At 52.3% G+C, this 21,188-nt stretch overlaps 5 protein-coding genes and 1 non-coding gene across 6 annotated transcripts; 3 read left to right on the top strand and 3 right to left on the bottom strand.

The window, feature by feature from the left end:
* Positions 1-7,273: 7,273 nt before the first annotated feature.
* Positions 7,274-10,991, bottom strand: BO70DRAFT_381159 (MFS transporter; the record flags this gene model as incomplete). The annotated part of the gene is made up of 7 exons (XM_025545450.1): positions 7,274-7,400; positions 7,623-8,533; positions 8,607-8,696; positions 8,753-10,388; positions 10,438-10,704; positions 10,764-10,865; positions 10,936-10,991. The coding sequence occupies 7 exons, from the start codon at positions 10,989-10,991 to the stop codon at positions 7,274-7,276; spliced, it is 3,189 nt and encodes a 1,062-aa protein (XP_025397429.1).
* Positions 10,992-12,248: 1,257 nt separating this feature from the next.
* BO70DRAFT_97468 (uncharacterized protein) lies at positions 12,249-12,778 on the bottom strand. The gene has a single exon (XM_025548896.1). The coding sequence runs from the start codon at positions 12,734-12,736 to the stop codon at positions 12,449-12,451; it is 288 nt and encodes a 95-aa protein (XP_025397428.1). The 5' UTR covers positions 12,737-12,778; the 3' UTR covers positions 12,249-12,448.
* Positions 12,779-13,856: 1,078 nt separating this feature from the next.
* BO70DRAFT_364016 (putative membrane bound cation transporter) lies at positions 13,857-16,883 on the top strand. The gene is made up of 9 exons (XM_025543705.1): positions 13,857-14,002; positions 14,099-14,546; positions 14,662-14,677; positions 14,724-14,831; positions 14,879-14,950; positions 14,998-15,075; positions 15,123-16,308; positions 16,362-16,548; positions 16,611-16,883. Exons 1-9 carry the CDS (start codon positions 13,999-14,001, stop codon positions 16,666-16,668), a joined length of 2,157 nt encoding a protein of 718 aa, XP_025397427.1. The 5' UTR covers positions 13,857-13,998; the 3' UTR covers positions 16,669-16,883.
* A 688-nt stretch (positions 16,884-17,571) lies between these two features.
* BO70DRAFT_381158 (WW domain protein) lies at positions 17,572-19,172 on the top strand (the record flags this gene model as incomplete). Its single annotated transcript, XM_025545449.1, has 3 exons — positions 17,572-17,645; positions 18,146-18,732; positions 18,813-19,172. The coding sequence occupies 3 exons, from the start codon at positions 17,572-17,574 to the stop codon at positions 18,944-18,946; spliced, it is 795 nt and encodes a 264-aa protein (XP_025397426.1). The 3' UTR covers positions 18,947-19,172.
* Positions 19,173-19,809: 637 nt separating this feature from the next.
* Positions 19,810-19,881, top strand: BO70DRAFT_t230. The gene has a single exon. It is a non-coding gene; the product is annotated as a tRNA-Ala (tRNA).
* A 164-nt stretch (positions 19,882-20,045) lies between these two features.
* On the bottom strand, positions 20,046-21,064 carry BO70DRAFT_430911 (uncharacterized protein; the record flags this gene model as incomplete). The annotated part of the gene is made up of 3 exons (XM_025548191.1): positions 20,046-20,325; positions 20,511-20,585; positions 20,645-21,064. The coding sequence occupies 3 exons, from the start codon at positions 21,062-21,064 to the stop codon at positions 20,104-20,106; spliced, it is 717 nt and encodes a 238-aa protein (XP_025397425.1). The 3' UTR covers positions 20,046-20,103.
* Positions 21,065-21,188: the final 124 nt, after the last annotated feature.

Genomic DNA, 21,188 nt, shown 5'->3' with positions numbered 1-21,188 from the left:
TTTTCCTCCAGAGGAACCCCGCAAGCGAGCGCACATCTAATCCGACTTCTGCTTATGGTGTTGATCGATCAACCACTGGATATAACAGAGCGACCCGTTCTCAGGGCATATAGTGGGGCACATAGTGTGCGAAAGAAATGCCAAGGACAATTACCTGGGCTTCGCCTCAAAACATCTTTCGGCGCGTCCTAGATATCTGTTCTATGGTCGTCGTGCCATTATCCGTGGCTTCGTTTACAAGGGCAACGTTTGGGTATGATCCTATCTACCGAAAACCAGAATCCATCGACGCGCCCTGTCTTTTAGGATGATGTCATGTATACCCCAATCCTTCTTGATATTATGATCACGTCTGCAATCATCGGACAACAGTTTCATTCCCATATTGCCAGGCCCACAAAACGTGCGCTCTAGCAGTATGAACACCGAGGATGAAAGTTCCTCTCGGGGCCCCAATCAAACGAACGAGTTTCGTGGACTCCGGGACCCCAGAATTCAGGTTTCCTACTTTGAATTCGTTTAGGCTTCTCGACTACCTTGGTATTTCTGTGATTGGTCGATCACCGGACTCCACAAGTCACTACATTGTGGCCATTGATTATCCTACTCTACCTGGCCCTGATGATGGCCGGTGGGTTTGAAAACCTTCTCCTGGGGCCATATCAGGCCGCCTTCCGGGAGACTATCAGGAAATCTTCCGATGTTTCCTGAAATTAGAAAGTAGAGGTACGCCATCTTTTCAGCAGAACTCCCAGCATGAGTGAGGAACTTCATGGCCCGTCAGATCATCCTATCCCCGTTTTACCCTCCCCGTTGGATCGGGGCCTAGCAAATATCGCAAGCGCGAGGTGGATTGGCTCGTATCTCGGCCCCAACCGTGGCCTTTATGTATCCTGCGGTGTCATCCTACATTTTGGCGCCCCTTGATGTCCCTTTGTGAGATGGAGAGAGCTCAGGAGTTTAACAAACCTCTCACGACAGCTGGACATCAGGGATGGGCATCGTTTATCTACCCCAACTGGCCATGCTCCACGAACTCCTACCAAAAGGTTAATTGGCACGGAGTATCATGCAACAGGCATCCAGAACTCGAACAGGTTGAGACTTAAAGAGGCCCAATCGAAGCCGGCCGTCATGGGCCGAATCATAAGCACTAAGCCAGATGAATCTGCAGACCCAGCAACTGACAGACGCTGCCGTTGATTACGACACAGTGGCTCCTCGAGGCACCATGTCCAAGACCTGTTTGGTAACAGCATCTGGCACCTCGTCGATACTCCTCAATCCGGCCTCGACTTGAACGACGCGGTGGAGAAATATGCCGATCGGATCTCAGTCAACTCAATGCCCCTGGAATGCAGGCGTCCCCTCGGTGTATCTCTCAACGATTTGGCGCAAATCACGCACGCAATATGCGCCTCAGCGACAGTCGGAAGAGCGGGAACGTCCAAACCGATAGAGCGGCCGCCTTAGTGTACGTATATACACTGCAACTCACCACGTCAAGGGCGTCTGAAGCCATTATATCTAGTCGAGGACGACAACGACACTAGCGTCGCTTTGCCTCTGACGTCGACGAATTATTCGGCGTGCGCGATGGTCTGAAGAGCACCGACGCCCCACCGTCGTTTCAAAGGCAGGACCAAGCATAAATATGGCGAAGTGTATCTACTGAACCACAAACTGACTGTGTGGAATACTATACCGTTCGTATGCAACCGGCATTGTCCAATCAAGTCAGGCTAGGCTGTCTGGGGAGCTCCGACTCCATTTGGAGATTTCTTTAAATGCAGAAAACCCTCGGAACAGAATGCTAGCTAATAGGCCCATTACCATCTAAATGGTGGTTTGCAGGGGTTCGCAGTCCAGAGACGGCATTTTTGTTCATCAGATGATTGCGATAGTGGCGCCGTACTAAGCAAATTGTCTATTGCTAGGGTCCTAGACACCTTATCGGACGACAATATTTCTGTCTACGCTGCCTCGAGTAATTTCCTCTTAACGAGACGCTGATCCAAAGACGGCACTTGCTACGCTAGCTAGGTGAAAGCCATGCAGCTTACCTTTTTGTAAGAGCAATAAGAAAGTGCATCCAAAAGGCCAGAAAGCCCTTGGCTCAGTTTGCGACGACTGTACGTCCGACAGCAATCCATGCCAGCCTCATCAGCAGGAGATTTCTGGAAGCACGGCCCTTTGCGCTGACGAAATGATCAGGAGGTCGGCCACTTCATCTGGCGGGATATCTGCGTAACGGGATAATACCATCCATGCTGGACACCTTCATTCTCTACCCCACGGGGGCAGGCCATACCTGGCTACTACTCCAGTCTACACCTTGGGCAGCCCAGGCGACCCTAAAAGCGGGGGTCAAGCAATCCAGATCAACGCTACTCGAGACACGGCATGAGACTTGCCAGGTTTCTCGTTTGATGCGCTTTGATGCAGACGTGGCAATTGGTCTCTAGATGATTCGAGTGTCCCATAGCCCCAGCACTTCCACATGGTCATCTGGTCGCAAACTCCGTGGCGTAGACGAGATCATCTCCATCTTTGTTCTAACATGATGGTTTTGCCCGTCCACAGTCCTTTCGAGCCTACCCGGTGACTGGAGACAGGGTGGTCTGTCTTCGCCTCGTCCGATTTTCTTTTTCGTCCTGGAGGTTCACCCGGAGGCGACCATAGTTGTCTCCCAGGTTAGGGACGAAAGAGTGCAAGCACCATCGCAGTCTAGGACACACCCTCTGGGGTCTTGCAATTAGCATGTTATGTGACCATTATGACCTGGCCACACAGGTATTTGGAACATGCAATTGGCTTTTCTTACCTGAATAATCAGTGTAAAATCTGCCTACTTAGGCAGACCAAAGGGGTCCAGTCTGCGGTTCCAATTTGCCCTCAAGCGTTAGCGGTATGGTTCTGTGTACACGCTCTGAGGCACACTGATCTGATATAACACTGGATGCGCTGGACTGAGTTCGACGAAGAAAGCAGTATTCTCCTTTCGTACGGTCTCGCGAAACGTCTCCGGAGAATCGCATTGCAGGATCTCTGAGCGAATCTAGACAGAGGAAGTCCAATTGCTCGTGTGTGCACTTTTATCTAAGTTCATGAGGCCCGCAGACAGCAATACAAGTACAGATGCCGTATACCGGGCTTTCTTCGAAACACAACCAAGGTCCATAATCTATTGTCCCTTCTTACTACCGATTCGGATAGTATGGTCGTTTCCCCCCCGAGCCACTTCTCAGACCCGGGGAGCAGCTCCAGTTCATAAGCGACTTCAGCGTTCGGCGCGAGGTATTCTGCGGTGGTCGCACTTGCCTGGAATCACCACCCGCGCTGTAAGGACAACGAGACCTCGCAAACAGCCATCGACTTTATTCCGAGAAATACTGCTGTCGCTAATGTGGTCATCGCCAGATAATCGACCGACTCGTTCATACGGTTTCATCACTGTGATTGAAGTCACATAGACGGGTCGACTCACCTTGTTCAGTCCGGTCTGGATATACTCACTTAGCATGTTATCCATTTCCCATCGAGGGGGCTGCATACGTTGCGGTCCCGGGACAGCCCATAGGCGGGATTTATTATCTAAGTTGGATATAAATCCAATCAGAGACTCCGAAGAGTCTATCAGGATCAAAAAAGGATCTTTGATCAAGACTCAGATCTGTGCCTGGGGGAAGAATGGTAGTCAGCAGGGTCTGCTCCGGTGTCAACATGCCAAATATTCTTTTCACGCCTCATCGACCGCAGATAAATGCCTTATTCATGTTCTGAAACAGCAACAGAGCAAACGCAAGATCTTCGAAACGAACTTGTCCAGTGGAGAGGTGTAACGTTCCACTTATAATCAGGGCTTGACCTACTATGAAACTGCAATTTGTTCCAAAAGGTCAGGACAGTGGTCTGTCCGGCGCTGGTATGCCCGTGTTCCAACTCCCTCACCACGTTGTGCCTTCTGCCTTTTCTTCATGTTGAAAAAAGCCCCAATGTGAAAGCTATATACCTTCTCAGATGACCGACTGATACTGGGATAAAAGGCACACCATCTTGCTTATGTGCGGTTCGCCATATAGTTTATCTTGTGAACGACACACTGGAAGGCTTAAATCCGCGATGCAAAACTAGTCCACCTTGCCCGTTAGCGAGACTGGTTTGCTTTGTTGCGCGCCACTGGCTTGTAGAGTGAGATGATGGAAGCTATCTGGGTCTTCCATAGTCTCCCATTGACGCATCGCGAACGGAGTTATGTCGTCAATCGTCATCTCGGAATGCAGAGCCTGAGGCATGTTGACGTTATCAACCGTCTTACTGGACAGCTCGGATTGGTGGTTAAGGAATTTTCCGTCTCATCTGATGGCATATAATACCATCATCAATCGATGAGAGCTACGTTATGGGCCTCGAAGAAGAACGAGGGCTAATCTTCCCATTCTGTCCAGCTGACGGATATGATACCAGCGAGAGCATATCCATGACATCTCCGACTTCTGACCCGGTTTAAATTTTGCATGCCGACGAGGAATAACCCGCTGCATTCTACACCATGAGCACACTTATGATGTATGCCGTTGTTGACACACACAGCGGCTCGGGGTAGGAAGTCCAGCTCCCGGACGACATCAGTTGCGGCTGAGTAAAGGTCTTCAAACTACATGCCGAGGACTGATAATCTCGGGGAAGAAGCCGTATGTCTGGGGCAAAAAATTAAAACGAAAGAAAGCTGTTTTCCTTTCCATACTTATCTACCATTGCAGAACCGAAAACCTCCGGTACTATTGTCCTGCAATGCGGACCTCGATGAACGTGCTAATGCACGGTTAACCAATTGTCTTACTAGACTGCACAGTGAAGAATGCGCATCTGGCCAAATAGCATACAACCTTGCTCAGTCAAGTCTTGGCTGAGGGGGACTTTGTACTTGCCACCCTACTTGACGGATAATTTACATTATGACTGCGGGTATTGGCAATCTGGTTTATCGACATGCCCCGGAGTGCCATAGGGACACTCACACCGGATGGTCCACTATGGACAAAACAATTTCTCGCTAGATCAGGACTGTTCGAACTCGCTATTAATACACCCCCAATTAGGGACCATCCCTAAAAATGATAGGGTAGAGGGTCAGCAAACTTCCATACAGTCATCCTTCAATCTTGACAGTCACCATGGAGGAAAAGAAAGAATACGAACATGACGTGTCGAATCCATGAATCGTCCAGACGATCACTCCGGGACAAAGGAGAAAATGAATTTGTCCTTTCAAAACATGAGACAAAATGGCGAATTACCGCCGACACGCTCGACAAACTGAGCAGGGATCACAAGTTGATGGGTGACTTCCACAGACGTGGCTTTCCTCTTCCAGAGTATGCTTGTGTCACCTCAGCAATCGCATAAAACCCTGCTAGGAACTTTCTGGCACATGACACATCCAAGCCATCAACCCGATCCGATCTGTGGTTGGGCATTGATTATGCCGAGTGGTGATCGTGTCGGCTTAGTCCTTTTCACTCGGAGAGGCAGCAAAAAAAGCCGTGGAGAAGATGGCTGCTTTGTAGCCGGTGGTTGCAGTATACACACCCAATATCCCGACATAAAATATCCGGGTCTGCTTTGTTTGACTTGCCCTCATCAAAAACCCACAACATTTGGCAATGAGCTTTGCGCGCCTGCAGATGCATTTCGCAACATATCCTATCTACTATGGATAACCACCACATTTGCCGGACAAAAATAATACGAAACCATCCAATGTTAAACTCAGGTTTCCTCCTTTGCGATCGCCCTCAGAGCTCAACCAAGACCTATACGAGACAAAAGAGGCCTGAAATATAACAGGTCGTTCGGTTATCGAGGACACATACGTACTCGATACTGGAATCTAGATAGAGGATACATCTGTCACTGGCAAGTCCGTTGCTGGCGTTGATGTAGAATACAGCCTTTTGTCATTTGTGAAGTCTCGCGCCAGCTTGGTTACATACGCTGTACCCCAAACCAAAACATGGGAAGTCATCGCTATGGCATGGCTTGCAAACGCCGACATTGCCCCATCCTCGTGAAGACAGACAATCTTCCATTACCTGGTCAGATACATTTTAAACGAAGAAATAAAGACCTCCAGCTATTAGATTTCAAAGAAACCCGTATTAACACCACTTCTCCAACCCTATCAACTACACACCCGCTCATAAAACAGCACATTACGGAAAAGGGTTTGGTTCACGATGGGGCTCAGTCATATCCTTCTCGATCTCCCACTCACCGAAGCAAGCGCCAGGCTCTGTCCTTGCCGTTATCCTTCGCCTGGAGCGTGCGTGCGAAGCCACTTTCCAGTATGGGCAGCCGAAGTACCAATGCCGTTTGAGTCTGCGAGCATACAAACTCGACATTTCAACGTTCAACGAGACCGCAAACGAATTGTTTCTTCCAGCCCACTTGCTGTTCCAGGGTTGGAGTTCCAATTTATTGCATAATGCGGACATCTATTCCTCTCAGCAGATCCTGGCTAGGCATTTCGGTCTATCATCAGTCGCCATATCCGGCTGCTAATGAATGAGAAAGCTGCTCTACAATCCGGTCAGCCTTGAATATGATATGGCCGTTAGACTTGTGACGTTGTGGATGTCTTGAAAACTCCATGGAGAACAAAGAAGAGTGGGAATAAGACACTATCTGGTCTCCGTTCTGGGATATATACTCGATGCTATGAACAGGAAATTTTATTCTATTCCGACCCGGCGTATGCGGTACAGCCCATTTTCCGGGAGAGGGTCTCCCCCGTTTCTTCAAATATCCCACCCAGTCGAGGACCGGGAAGAAGGAGTATTGGATTGCTTATCCAGGCAACGGTAAACGGCCCGTTCTTGTCGACAAATCCAGAAGAAATATTGACAGGAGCAATGAACATCGCGAGACAGGTGTCTGTCCCCATGCAAGCCGACCATCTCGTGCTCTCCTTGCCGCCTCGGACTCAGACTCGAGAACCTCTCACGCGTCTTGACGGGCTAGGCTGGGCTGGGCTGTCCTCATCTGCTTGATCGAATGTCTTTGGTGCATAGGGTTTGAACTATGATACCGCGGTTCCATCCCAGAATGATGAAAATGACATTTAGACTGATTGTGGGTGGCATTGGCATGTAAATAAAACAGACTGTATCAGTCTCATAAATGGAGGCTCTAATATATATATCTACTCCCATATATAAGTCTCAAAAATACAAAATATGCAACCATCCAATATCCACACCCGTAGTCTACTTTACTCCTCATCTCTAGTGTGATGGTCTTCGTCTCCATCCCCAATCAACCTCTCCACCTCCTCACGATCCAAAACATGTCTAACCCGGAAATCGAAACTCAGTTCGCCAACTAGACTTTTCACATTCCTACATCACGCCCAATCAATCGATGGTCAGCCAATTATCCAAATGAAAAGAAACACCAACGGGAGAAAGAAAGAGGAACAAAAGAAAGCAAAGTGCGGGATGAAAAGGTCGAGGGGGATGAGAGGAAACATAAATTGAAAAAAAAAAAAAAAATAATAAAAAATAAAAAAAAAATAAAAAAAGAAGGATAAAGTAATAAAACTAGAAGGAAGGAATACATACCCCAACAAATCGCCCACCCCAAAACTGACGACGGACCTCAACACCTCCAGACACACAAATGCCGAGAAGGCCGGATCCTCCACGTGCCGGATATTCAGCAGCTCGCCGTCGATGCGCTGCATCTCGCGGGCGAGGGGGAAGGAATCTACCGGGGCGAGGTAGGGGGGGAGCGGCTGCGCGTTCATCATGGAGGCGGAGAGGTGGCACAGCAGAGAGGAGATTTTGTGGGATTTGAAGTCGGAGGAGTGGAGGGCTATGGAGGCGAGGTTGGAGATCCATCTATCGTTCTGTTTATCATCCGGATCGGGATTGAATGGGTTGGTGTTGGTGTTGGTGTTGGCGTCCGTGTCAGGATCTGCGGTTGGGTCAGGAGAGGCGGTGCCATCGCTGTTAGTATTACTCGGCGTCGGCGTCTTAACAGCCAACGCATCCAACGTCTGCGTGGTCTGCGCCATGAGCGCCATACTCATGAGCACGCGCTGAATCTGGGCGATAATGCGATCATAGGTCTCCTTGGGAAACTTGCCCCCGATCGGGGGCTCAAAGGTACTGAAATGGCTATGCATGCGCAGACTATTCAGGAGGATCATCTCCTCCCTGAAGACCTTGTGGCGCGCGCGTTCGAGCTCCTGCGACGCAGCCCGGACGTCCGCCTCGTTGCCGAGCTCGCTGGTCAGCCAGAGCTCGATCGTCGAGTGCATGCAGCTGTAGAATTTGGCGAGCACGAATAAACCCCGTCCCAGGGCTTTGCGGAGCGTCGATTTGGCGGTTATGGGGTATGGAAAGATGACCCAGAAGAAGGAGATGGCGCACCCCGCGGCGACGGCGGCGAGTTTGTAGGGTCCGAAGAGGTAGATTGGGTAGTAGGGTTGGCCGTTGGAGGTGGCGAGCTCGAGGCCGAGTTTGCGGACCTGGTTGATGAGAGGGGTTAGGGAGACGGAGGGTTGGCTGGGTTGGGTTTTGGGGGGGAGGGGGGATGGGTACCTGGAGTTCGTAGCCGACGATGACGTTTAGAGTGACGATGGCGACGACGGAGGCACCGAAGTATTGCGGGAAATTGACGTAGAAGTAGTACTGTAGATGTAGATGTGGGTTAGGAGGTGTTCTTTGTGGAAGAGTTGGTAGCTCACCTCCAACACGTTGGCCAGATAGAGAAACACAATGACACCCGGAGTTTTCTCGTCGACGATATACCAGACAATCAGACTCAAGACCACCGAGAAAGCTGTTGCCACAATGCGCGCGATAAAGCCGAACATGGTCTGTCCACTCGTCGGGTTCATTCCAATCACAATGACAATCATCGCCCAGATGCACCGCTGGTGGACGAAGAATTCCTGTGTCTGGCGCAGGTACGCCAGGATACCGACGCAAAACGCGGCTGCAGAAACACGGAAGCCGAACACACTTTGCTCGGACCGAATGAAGTGGGACAGGTAGTGCAGCGCCAGACTACTCTTCTCGAACCAGTTCGCGGGGGGCAGATGCTCGGGGTCGGGGAGTTTCCGGACATTGCTTTCGGCATAACTGCTCGAGGATTGTTTGCTATCTGGCTCAGCGCGGTCATCCTTCTCGGTGAGAGCGAACCATCGCATGATGGTGTTCAGCGGAGGGCATATCAGTCGGTTCCCCTTCATTGTGCCGTCTTCGACTTTGCCATCTGCGAACTGGATCATGTCAAGCGTGGCCTTCAGGAGGCTCTCCTGCAGGTGACCCATGTATAGGATGAGGAAAAACTCCTGCTTGACATCCGGGTCCGACGCGACGGTTCTCGTGTCATTCTCAGACGAAGCGTCGTTCAGTTTTTCCGCGACGGAAAATGCCTCCAGCGAGGCCAATGTTCTCGTCAGATCCTTGCGCCGTGACAGGTAATGGCGCATTTCCCGTGCAAACCGCGATGCAAAATCATCCTGCAGGGGGCTGAGCATCTCGCCTGACGCCTCTTCATCGCCCCTGGCTGAGCGTTGTTTCTCCATCGTCTTCCGTTTGACGAGCTCCAGGGTCAACAGAACATACTGCAGACCTGCCGTCACCAGTCGGGAAGACTCTACGAGCCGATCTTCAAGAGTCTCCGTGACCTTCTTGATCTCAGACTGTTTCAGCGGCAGCTCCTCATCATCATCCAGCGATCCAACACTATTACTCCGCGTCGTTTCGTGCTTGATAATCATATCGAGCACATCGGGCAGCATTGCCATCCCCGACAGCGGCAGCAAAAGGCTTCGCAGCAGATTTCCAATCTTAATCAGGTCATCCGCCGAGAGCTTGCCCCAGGCGATTTCATCCTTCGAGTACATCAAATCCGACTGCAATTTTCCGTGCAGGGCGTTCAGCTTGGTGATCGCCGCGGTCAGCTGTTTCTGTTTCGATTCCAGGTCTGATCCCTCGGTATGGTTTTCCATCTCTCGCATACTCCGTGCCGTGCGACTCCTTTTCAGAAGTCCCTGGCCGCCTGTCCAGGCCTCCGACGTGCCCTTCACGAAGCCGATTTGGGCTTGCAGCACCGCGTCGATCTGCGCGACGTAGCCTTTGACGTCCTGGAAGACATGTCCTCTGCATGTGATCGGTAAGATGAAAAGCGAAACGCCAATAGCGATCGAAAAGCCGATCATGAATCCCTTCAATAGCCGAGCCACGAAGCTGAGTGCCTCCGATAAACTCGTGAACATACCACCACGAGTAAGAGTCACCAGCGCAAAGATAGAGAAAGCGACCATCGGATCCTGTAACTCCTGTGGTCTCCACGCACGGATCGTGTTTGATATCCTATCGCCAGTTAGACCAACCATCACCCACCCTCGGAAGAAGCACATACCACATCATGAAAATCAGCCATATGGCCGACACGGCACACGCCTCGCTACTGTAACTAGCATCGGCCGGCGTGTTATGCTCTCGCGCCTTGATGGCACAAAAAAGCGCAAGACAGCACAATGACGAAGATACACATGCAGAAAAAATGTCAAAGAACACAATCTTCATGAACTTGGCTCGGGGCATCAGCGCCTGCGATAGAATCGAGATCAGGGCCGCCAGGTACCCGATCGTCGTCGTGATGTCTGCTATGGCGCTACTTTGGGATCTTCGGGGTGTTAGAGGGGCATCTATCTAACACAGCAGCCGTTGGAAAGAGGTACATACATGGCGATGACAATGGTAGGTGGCAACGCCCCCTTCAGCATGAAGAGAAACGACCGCGCATCCAACCCCAATCGCTCTCTCCACGTCAACGGATTCAATACACTGCGCACATGTCAGCCCAGCACCCCTTGTTACATCTACTAAACCCGGGTTCAAGTTGCTTATCACTTACCTCACCCACTTCCCCATCGTGCCTCCTCCCGAGCTGGAGCCCCCTGCAGGAGCCATGACGCGTTGACAGCTGCGTCCGACCGGTGCGCGTTATCCGTCGCGCAATCTTGCAGGGTGAGAATAAAGATGGAGCCTAGACAGTGGACACACAGAAGTAAGGATTTTTGCCAGCCCTCTAGCTTCCATCACTAGGCTAGGCCCGAAAGATCTTCGATCGATCGGGGTGAAGCACGCCGCGTCCGGGTCGGGTTGCCGGGATGGTTTGAGTGGCCGCGTGCCGAAATAAAGTGCCGGCTGAACTTAGATACTACTGGGAACTCTGTTGTAGGGCGGTCGGGTCTGCCTTGTTATGCGATGGAGTATTATTTGATAACTTAAAATCATGTGTGTTCGGTTCTGCAAGGTCTGGAGGGAATGCTGTGCGGTAGGTGAATCGACAGCTACTATCTATCGATCGTCGCGAGGGAGAAGTTCTACTCCGCCGCAAAGCTAGATATATTGCGCGGGAAGCTGGTGCTGGAATATGCCTCCGACGATAGGGGATCAAACTCGTGGTATCAAACGATTCTCGCCAATCGTGGCATCGACAACGTGCTATCCTCGGAAAATCCAAAGGGATGAGATAAGATCTCGACCCCTGTCGTCTAATTTCGACCGCAGCCAACGGAGGGCGAGATAGGCTCCGACGAAGAAACTCGGACGAGGCTGCCCGGTTGAAATCTTTGCCGCTTTCCGGAGATACGTCACGTGACTAAATGATCTATGACGATGGTTGATGCCCCAGGCTCTCGGCATTCAAACCAATATTCCCTCGCTGAAGACCAGACAGAGTCCAGCCATAGTTGTCTAAGCTATCAAACCCATCCCCACGCTGGACCAGAATGCTACTCCCGACCAGTCCAGCCCTGTATGACAACAGCCAGATGACGAGTCGAGGTCCGACTGTGCTCGTATCAGCTTACACCCAAGACATGACCCCGCATATGCACTGGTATCTGGCAGCCAAGGATGGGCTGTCATGTCAGGTAGATAGCATCCGAGCGGGCTGTTGTCTAGACTCGGACTCAGACTTTGGGGACTGGGCTGAACCAAACGGCGGGAGGGGATTACGATAGCAGCTAGGTATCCTGGATGCGATGCATGGGCATGATCTCATAGCCATCGTGGCCGTCGCTTGGTATGCGACGTATGCAACCACACACACTAACAGACTAACACTACTAGCAGTAGTGTGGTCTGGCCTGGTCACCCTCCATTCCAGTCCGCCAGACTGATAAGAGATCTTCCGCAATGACTCCTTCGCAACAATATCCGTAGATGGATAGTACGATGTAGTGGTCAATATGACATCTACCTACGTAGTACTCCAACGACCGATGACATACAGTCAGTCAGTCAGTCATACACAGCCATTCTGGCGCTCAGCCACAGCCACACCACACAAGCACGCCGTTGTGGAGATGGGTGGAGGTACGGGCCAAGACCACTCTTTCGGCTGGGACAGAGCCACTTTGTCAAGCGCGACTGAAGCCAAGAGCACGCGGGATGGGTCGAAGGGCTAGAGCGTGAGTCAGGGATGGAAGAGGAAAATGCGCGGGCGAAAGGATTCCACGAGTACGAAGGAGTGGGATTTTTGAGCATTGGCGTTGGCGTTGGTATTGGCATTGACAGGGCATTGATCGCGAATTTGCGAGATGGACGGGGGATCCGGTGGTGCTCCGACGACGACGACGACGACGACGACGACGACGACGGTTTGGACTGTATCGTGCATGCATAAGTTGCATCGAATCAGGGCTCATGTGACGGGTTACCCAAAGCTGTTGGCAGCCGTGGGAAACGACTGAACGAAATCCAAGCCCGAAGCAGAAACCAAAACGCAGCGCAGCGCCGCGGGAGGGAACCGCCCGTGACGATGCCGGAGGCCGGAGAAACCGTCCCGAAACGAGGCTGAGTCCTGACGTCGTCTACGCCAATGGGAGGCGAGCGCCCTTCCGTGCCGGGGAAGGCGCAAGCCAGCCTACCCGCTGATTGGTCGGTTGAAATGTTGAGTTTCTGGCTTGCACATCCATTCCCAGAAAGTCGGCCTCATTCTAGGGCCGATTCTCGACCAGAAATTGAAATTGCGATCTTGGTCTGGTTACAGTACAGAGTACGAGGAAGTACGGGGTCGGCGAGCTGCATGTCCTGTTCGGTATAGTTATGGGGTATACTGCTGTATTCGTCTGTATCTGCTGTACTGCCCCTTACATTGTGCAGTGCGCCGTCCACGCCACCACAAATGTGATCATGGCTCTCTCCGCTCCCCGTCGGTTCCTTTGCCATTTCTTCGGTGCTTCTTTGTTTTTTCTTTTTTTTTTCCCCTTCTGCTCGTCTCTTCCTGGCCCCACTGTAGATGTCGTAGCCGCGCAGGGTGCGAAGGGACTGGGCTGATTCGGGCAAGGTGAGATTTGGCGATGGATCTGCGGGCCATAGTGGTGGAGACCTATCACTTGATGAGTTGATGTGAGCTGGAATGATGAATCTATGGGATCGCAGACAACGCCGAAGCGAAAATACCGCCGAACGACGCAAAAACCGGTTGTCTCGGTATCCGAGCAGACCGGAGATAGGGAGAGCATGACCTCAGCAGCGCCTGGGAGACGATGGAGGGAGTGTGATAGGAGGGCATCATGATTGATAACCCGATAAGGTGCAGAGTGGAGACGGTGCGTGTCGGTCGACGCCATTAATATTTCAGAGGGCAAGTAAAGGCGGACCACGGCTCCCAAACGCTTCGGGGCAGGATGATCATCCTGGGGCGCTTGGCATCCATCACTCGCCATCATTGGCGGTCGCCCGCCAAGGGCCCGTCCCAGAGCGTCCCTCTTTCACTATAATAATCCGGCCTCGCGGTTCTCGACCACCCAGCATTTCTCCTCTGAAGCTTGGCTTGCTTCTGTCAGTCTTCGACACAGTTTCTAGCTTTTCTGTCTGTATCACATCACTTCCCCTTCCACACCACCTCCCCCGGGCCTCTCTGCCTTCTCTTCCCTGGTTATCCCCGTTCCCTGTTCTGAAATACATGCGTGAGTGCCCTCGTCCGCTCTATCCCTTCCTTCACATCCCTGGCCCTCAACTGCCTCGCCACTGCTACCGTCCCCTCACTGACTCCTCTTCGCCAGACCGGATTCACTCGTGGGCGAAAGCTCACGCGTCTACCCGCAATACTCAATCCCAGGGTCCCAACCAACCCTCGGAAGAGGCACCAGCTCAAGATGGACAAGTGAAGGAGGCTATACATAACCCCGAATCAGAAAAAGATGCCACGCAACCCTCCAAGCCCGGACTGGGCGTCCGGATGAAGGATGGGATTGTCCGCTTCACCGGGCACACCAAAACCGCCCTCTGCCACAGCTGGGTCAATGTGCTGCTCGTCTTCGTGCCCGCCGGTATTGCCGTCGAGGCTGCAGGGCTGAACTCGGGCCTGATCTTTGCTTTGAACGCGATCGCCATCATTCCTCTGGCTGGTCTTCTAAGCCATGCCACCGAATGCGTCGCCACGCGGCTGGGTGACACCGTGGGTGCACTGATTAATGTCACCTTCGGAAATGCAGTAGAGTTGATCATCTTGTAAGTCAACCGATTGAGGTTTCCAGTGAGGTTTGATACTAACGTCTCGATAGCATGTAAGTCGCCATCGTGCGTAAGCCTAACATTCAGGTACTAACCGCTTTGGTGCCCTCAGTATTGCACTAGTCAAGGTCAGTGGATCATGAACAATGGCGGGAACGAGTCTAACCTGTGCAGAATGAAATCCGAATCGTCCAAGCATCCCTGCTGGGCTCTATCCTCGCAAACCTGCTGCTGATCATGGGCATGGCCTTCCTGTGTGGAGGTCTGCGCTTCCAGGAACAGGCATGTTGACTATCAACTCTCTGTGGATCACCAACTGACCGTACCAGATTTATAACAGCACCGTCACTCAAATGAGCGCTTGTCTCCTCAGTCTGGCTGTCATGAGTCTGCTCTTGCCTGTAAGTTGTTCGTATTTATCATCCCGCCACCATACTGACAACTCCAGACGGCTTTCCATGCCTCCTGGTCGGATGAGGCAAACGCCGACAAATACACCCTCAAAGTGAGCCGTGGAACGAGTGTGGTAAGTAGGAGTCAAATGACATCGCAACCCGTCTAACCTGTGGATAGGTTCTCCTCCTGGTCTACGTCCTGTATATTCTGTTCCAGCTGAAGTCCCACTCGTACCTTTATGCCAGTATCCCCCAGCAGATCATTGACGAGGAATCCCACCCTGGTGTTCTGGCCGAGTTCATGAACAGCTCGTCGGATTCCAGTAGCTCCTCCGATGAGTCTGTCGATACTACGACATCCTGGTCGACCGCCAAGCGCATCAAGAGGGCGATGAAATACAGACGCCATCGTAAGTCGAGCACGAGCTCTCGCGGAACGGTCTCCCCGCAATCGTTCCGGAAGAAGTCTTCGGCCGATGTTGCCCACACAGGAGCCATCGATGAGAATGCTGGCTCCGCTGGTGACCTGTTCGTCACGCATCAAGACGGTTCCGGCTCGTTTGTCATTGATTTTGGAGATGACAGCCGGTACGACGCCGATCATGAGCCGAACGTGAGGGACTATGAACCACACTCGCGGGATTTCGGACAGTCGTCGGCTGGTGTCAAGGCGTCCAAGGAAGACCGCAAGGCCAAGAAGCGCGAGCGAAAGCGAGAAAAGCGCGTTGAGAAGGAGAAGGTCGCCGCCTCAATGACCAGCACCGCCGTGACCGGCCGCCCGCCCATCAAAAGCCACAAGTCCGAGCCGGCCGTTGAGCAGGTCCAACCCGGCCAATTGGACGACTCGGAGCCGACCAAGAAACGGTCGCTGTTCCGTCCAACTATCCCATCTTTGCTCTCGAACACCGTTTTCTCCAGCTGTCCGTCAACCAACCAGAATGCGCCTGCAAGCCCGTCGAATCCCTACGGCCTTCGCCGCACGCATTCTCTACCCTCTTTCACCAACCGCCCTCCCCCTCCCGGCAATGCGGTTCAGTTTGCACGGGGCGCCTCGCGCGTGCCCACCGTCGTGACCACTACCACCGTCGAAGCCACCCCCGAGCATCCGGAGCCCGAGATGTCACGGACGGCCGCGGTGGTCATGCTCCTGGTGTCGACTGGTCTTGTCGCCGTGTGTGCGGAATTCTTGGTCGACGCCATTCCCACCATGGTCCAGAGTTCCTCCGTCAGCGAGGCATTTATCGGACTGATCATTCTTCCCATTGTCGGTAACGCAGCCGAGCACGTGACAGCCGTGAGCGTGGCCATGAAGAACAAGATGGACCTGTCCATCGGTGTTTCCGTGGGCAGTAGTATTCAAATCGGTATGTGACTGCTCAATTCCAACGTACCTGTCATGTAGACTAACAATCAGCAGCCATCTTCGTAACGCCCCTGGTCGTCATCCTGGGATGGTGCATGGACAAGGACATGTCTCTTTACTTCACGCTATTCGAGACCATCTGTCTTTTCGTCACCGCATTCGTTGTCAACTTCCTGGTCTTGGACGGCCGAAGCAACTACCTGGAAGGATCTCTGCTCATCGCGGCTTATGTGATTATCAGGTACGTGTGCATCACATTGCCCCCTTTTCCTGCCTACCCAACACTGACATTGCCATCTGCAGCGTTGCTGCGTTTTATTACCCCGACAGCGCCCAGTCCAGCGCCACAGCCGGGGCGTAGTTGGTCGCATGATCGGCTCATGGGCTCAATCAACCTGCTTCAGGGGCATTGAGTCCGACCCGTGATTGCGCGTAACGATGCAGATCATCTGCCCTACGGCTCCGAGGAGGAGAGACTGAGAATATCAAGCGGAGTTTAGCATTAGTCCAGACTGTAAATATTGCTGCCTCGGTTCTTTGAAGCGGAATAAAGATTGCTGTGCCGTGTCTTTGCTATGATGGTTCGTCACACCTGCGGCATTTCTTCCAACCTGGAAGAGGTGTCGGCGTTTGTAAATCCCACGCACCCTACGAGTTGTCTTGCAGATACGTAGATGATCCACACCAAGTTTCCTGTGGGTAGCAAGTGCAAGAACACTACTAGATAGCTACTAGTTACTACTCCGCACGAGGGAACTGTAGGCAACTGAAACCAAGAACAGTTCGCATCGCATGGCATCCCTTCCATGGACATGTGGCTGAGGCATCTCCAGCCACTGGGCAAGGCACACGTGGCGATTCGCTCAGGGGCTGCGGCGGGAAAGGCCGGGCTTGGCGTAATCAACCGGTGACAGATACAGCAGACATATCTTACTATTTTGCATAATGTCATTTCGTTTGTCCCTTTCTTCATAGTGCCAAGGGATGCTCTCTTTGACAACATGTCCCAAGCTGTCCTTGTTTTTCTCTGTAGACAGATTCTAAAAAAAGACAGCCTGCCAGCCTTCTGTCGCATTCTGGAATCACGATACGATCCCTTACGGGTGGAGAGTGTGGCTGACAGTATAAAAGACTTCCGATTGGACGGAGGAGGGCATCAGCCCCGTGTGGCGCCAAGGCTGACAAGTCAGACGGGGAAATTGTTACTGGTTGGTATTTCGGGGTCTCAGGCATCCGTCGATGGCATGTTGTTGTCTGCCCCTCCATGCACGTCGTCATTGTTCTCGCTCGCTGCCGAGGAGAGTATCTCAGGCGCCTGCAAACCCCCCTCTGCAATCAGTCAGCCAGTCAAATCATCACCGAATAGGCATTTCAATCTGACCCGGAGGGCTCGGTTCCACCGACTGTCTCAGAGTCAGGGGGCTGTTACTGTTCGCTGTTACGCATCTGCCTAATCAGCCTGCATCTCCATAGTCCAGTCCATCACAGCCTTCAGATCTACAAAGCACGACCACCACACCCACCAGACTATTGACCCTTCCCCATCCCACCTAATAACCCGGTGGATATGCGCCCTGGCGCCAATGGGCTGAGTACAATCAGGGCCCTACGGAGACTAGACCCAGACCCGTTAACGCCGCGAGTGGCTGCGACATCACATTCACAATGTGTCCCCTCCCCCCCTCCCCCTCCGCCTGACAGGGTCTCATCTCCGGAGCCGTGCATGATATTTAAGGGTCCTTGACCCTTCCCCTTCTTCTCTCCCTCCTCCTCCCCCTTCCCACCTCCCCCTTCCACAACACCCAACATCAAGATGTCGTACTATCCCCCCCAACAAGGCTACTACGGGGAACGCCCCCCTACGACCGCCCGCCATACCAAAGCGGCCCTCCTCCCCCCGAGAGACCTCCCTACGACCGTCCCCCATATGACAGGGGATACGACCGCCCCCCTCCCCCAGACAGATACCCCTCCGGGCCTCCCCCGCCAGAGCGTCCGCCCTACGACCGCCCCCCCTACAGCGGCGACCGCGGCTTCGATCGTCCTCCCTACAACAGCCCTCCTCCCTCCGCGCGTCCTCCCCCCGTCCCTCCCCCGCCTCTTCCTGCCGGCTGGGCCCAGGAATGGGAACCCAACGCCCGTCGCGCGTACTTCGTTGAGATCCCTACCGGCCGTTCCCAGTGGGAGTACCCCTACGGCGACGACTCGAGGGATCTGCCTCCCCCTGGCCCTCCGCCGCCGGCTGGGTACTACAGCAGCCCCCCGCCACCCCAGGATGGCTACTACTCCCCTGGTCCGCAGGGTGACCCGCAGGGTATCAGTCCCGAGGAGCAGAAGAAGAAGGATAGGAAGAACATGATGCTGGGTGCAGCGGGTGGTCTGGCCGTGGGTGCGCTGGGCGCGGCGTTTATTACGCATGAGATCGGTATGTTTCCCTTATCCTCCTGCGCGCATCTCCTGCTTTCCTGCCTGATATATATACTGATCATGGATCTCTCTGTATAGACGAACACAACGAAGACGAACGCCGCGAAATCGAAGAGGAGCAGTTCCAGCAGCCGCCTGTCTTCCAGGAGGAGGTCATTGTCGAGCGCGAGGACCCTCCTGAGTTTGAGGCCTACGAGGAGGATAACTGGTAGTGGTAGTGGTAGTGGTAGTTGTGTCTGGATTGGGAAGATAAATGGATGGCTCCAGTGCTGGTCGGTTTCGGGTTGTCTATCTATCCATCCATCTACTTGCATTTTCGGGATCTAGCATAGTGTATCAATTGATTGATTTGACTGCATAGCTTTGATGGAGTGGTTGGATAATTTGCAATCATTACATCATGATCGTGTGGAGTACTGTAGGAAACTGGTCTAGGTTCGGATACTTATATATTATCAGTGAGTGATGGTTAACCCTCCTGCCATCCCCGAAGACTAAGTAAGTAAGGTACAGAGTACAGAGACGAGAATAAGATAATAATGTTAGTACTCACTGGAAGCCCTCGGACCTTAGTAAACTGGATCATACTGAGACCTTTGAAAAGGAGTGGCAATAAAAAGATAATGAAAGCAAGCCACCAGGCTGTATATACCCCTACACTTCTTCCCAAGGTATCATCATGTGATGGCCACCATGTTCGCCATCTCGCGCCTTCTACTGCGCTTCTTCCTCCTCTTTTTTTTCCTTCCCCTTTCCAAATACTACCCAATCTAACAAAACAGAACAACTGGTCACTGAATAATGAGAATAAATATCATCCTAGACTCCTGTGGACTTGGAGCCCGTCCTCTATCCTCTCCAACAAGGGCAATACTCACGCACACCAGAAACAAGACATTCTACAAAACCGCAACAAGATAAAAGAATCCCCTCAATACCGAACCAGAAATACAAACCATACACAGAAGTTCCAACCACCGTACGCCCTTCCATGGCTCCCTCCACGACGCTAACTCCATCCACACCATAACACCCATCCTCCCAGTCTGTTACCGCATCAGGGAACCAATAAGAAGGGCTTGTGGTTTAGGGGTATGACGCTCCATTCGCATTGGAGAGGTCCCGGGTTCGATTCCCGGCGAGTCCATTTTTTTGTTTTTGTCGTCTATGTAACTAACACATTGCGGGAAGAATTGATTGTGTTAATAGAACAAGGGGGTTTTTTTTTATTTGATCGTTTTGGCTTCTAACAACCCTCTACAACCTTCAGTGTCTATTGCCTCAACTACCACCAGAAATGCAAAACACTCACTAGGTACGTGCTCATAGCCAAGCAAAGCTGGCTAATAATTCTATACAAGCCGACGCATCAAACCTCAACCAAGCCCCAAAATTCCCTCGTTAGATCAACAACCCGTTTATCCGCGTTCTGAACACCAGGATCCTCAATTGGCTTTGTCGGCTCATCGAACCCAGCAGAAACCTCTGGCGATATAGGGCCGTAACGGGTTCTGTCCGACTTCATCGTCGCCATCCGTTCTAAAGCGTCTACCGGTCGACACACTCGGCGGATATCCCCCTGACGCTGAGACTAGGTTTTAAAATGCATTGTTAGCAGGTATATAATTCCATGTCTCAAAAACACTTACTCAAATTCCTTGCACTTTCCACCGAGGCCCCGTAAATATGACGGAACACATGTTCATCTTGTCGCTGTCTGGAAGGATACAAGCTGGAATCCGCATCTAGAGCGCCGTATCTCGTCCATTAATGTACATATCCATCATCGGCCTCATCCGCTGGGCGTTCCGAGGCAGGAGTCATGACTCCTTTGATGTACTTGTCGATAAACTCGTGTCGGGGTCCAGATCCTACGGTGCAGGTGCCTTTTGCTAGGTCTTCGCGGATACTGCGGAGGTGTTGTTCCATTCTGAGGACTCCCACTCGATGTGTTCCGCACGCCACTGAGTCATCCGAGTCTCAAAGTCCGAGAATTGTCGTTGTAGGTAATCGTTGACGACAGTGTACTGAGTTGAGATGACGTCGTACTTTGCCGATTGCTGTTCAAGCGACGGAGCAAAGATCATGTCCCTGTCAGGCGCAATCTTCTCCCACGCATTGACGTACTTCGGATGTCCTGTGTCGACGCGCATCCACACAGACTCATAACCGGTCGAGACCAAACATACTGATTCGCTGCCTTCAACAAACGTTTCCGGTTCCTGGTGTCGTCGGATTCCAACTCGCACCCACGGTTCCTGGAATTCCAGTTCCGGTATCACCGGGGGCAAGGCTAAACGCCCGCAGAAGCCACTTGAGTCTTCTTTCATATCATGTGTGCAAGCCAAGCTTTGGAATACTGACATCATGCCAGCTATTCGAAACGTTTTTATTTGTCTCTTTGTTTCGAGATATGCTTGTATAATGCATAGCGCATTACGGAACCGAGAGCGG

This window comes from Aspergillus heteromorphus (genome assembly GCF_003184545.1).
Source record: "Aspergillus heteromorphus CBS 117.55 chromosome Unknown BO70scaffold_21, whole genome shotgun sequence".
Classification (NCBI taxonomy): domain Eukaryota; kingdom Fungi; phylum Ascomycota; class Eurotiomycetes; order Eurotiales; family Aspergillaceae; genus Aspergillus; species Aspergillus heteromorphus.
This window is presented reverse-complemented; position numbering and strand designations above follow the sequence as displayed.

Coding starts and splice junctions, on each gene's coding strand:
- BO70DRAFT_97468 (XM_025548896.1), bottom strand. CDS start 12,736: ATGAGCCCTGATTCGATGCAACTTATGCATGCACGATACAGTCCAAAC.
- BO70DRAFT_364016 (XM_025543705.1), top strand. Junction 15,076..15,122: donor TGAGCCGTGGAACGAGTGTG/GTAAGTAGGAGT, acceptor ACCTGTGGATAG/GTTCTCCTCCTGGTCTACGT. Junction 16,309..16,361: donor GGGCAGTAGTATTCAAATCG/GTATGTGACTGC, acceptor AACAATCAGCAG/CCATCTTCGTAACGCCCCTG.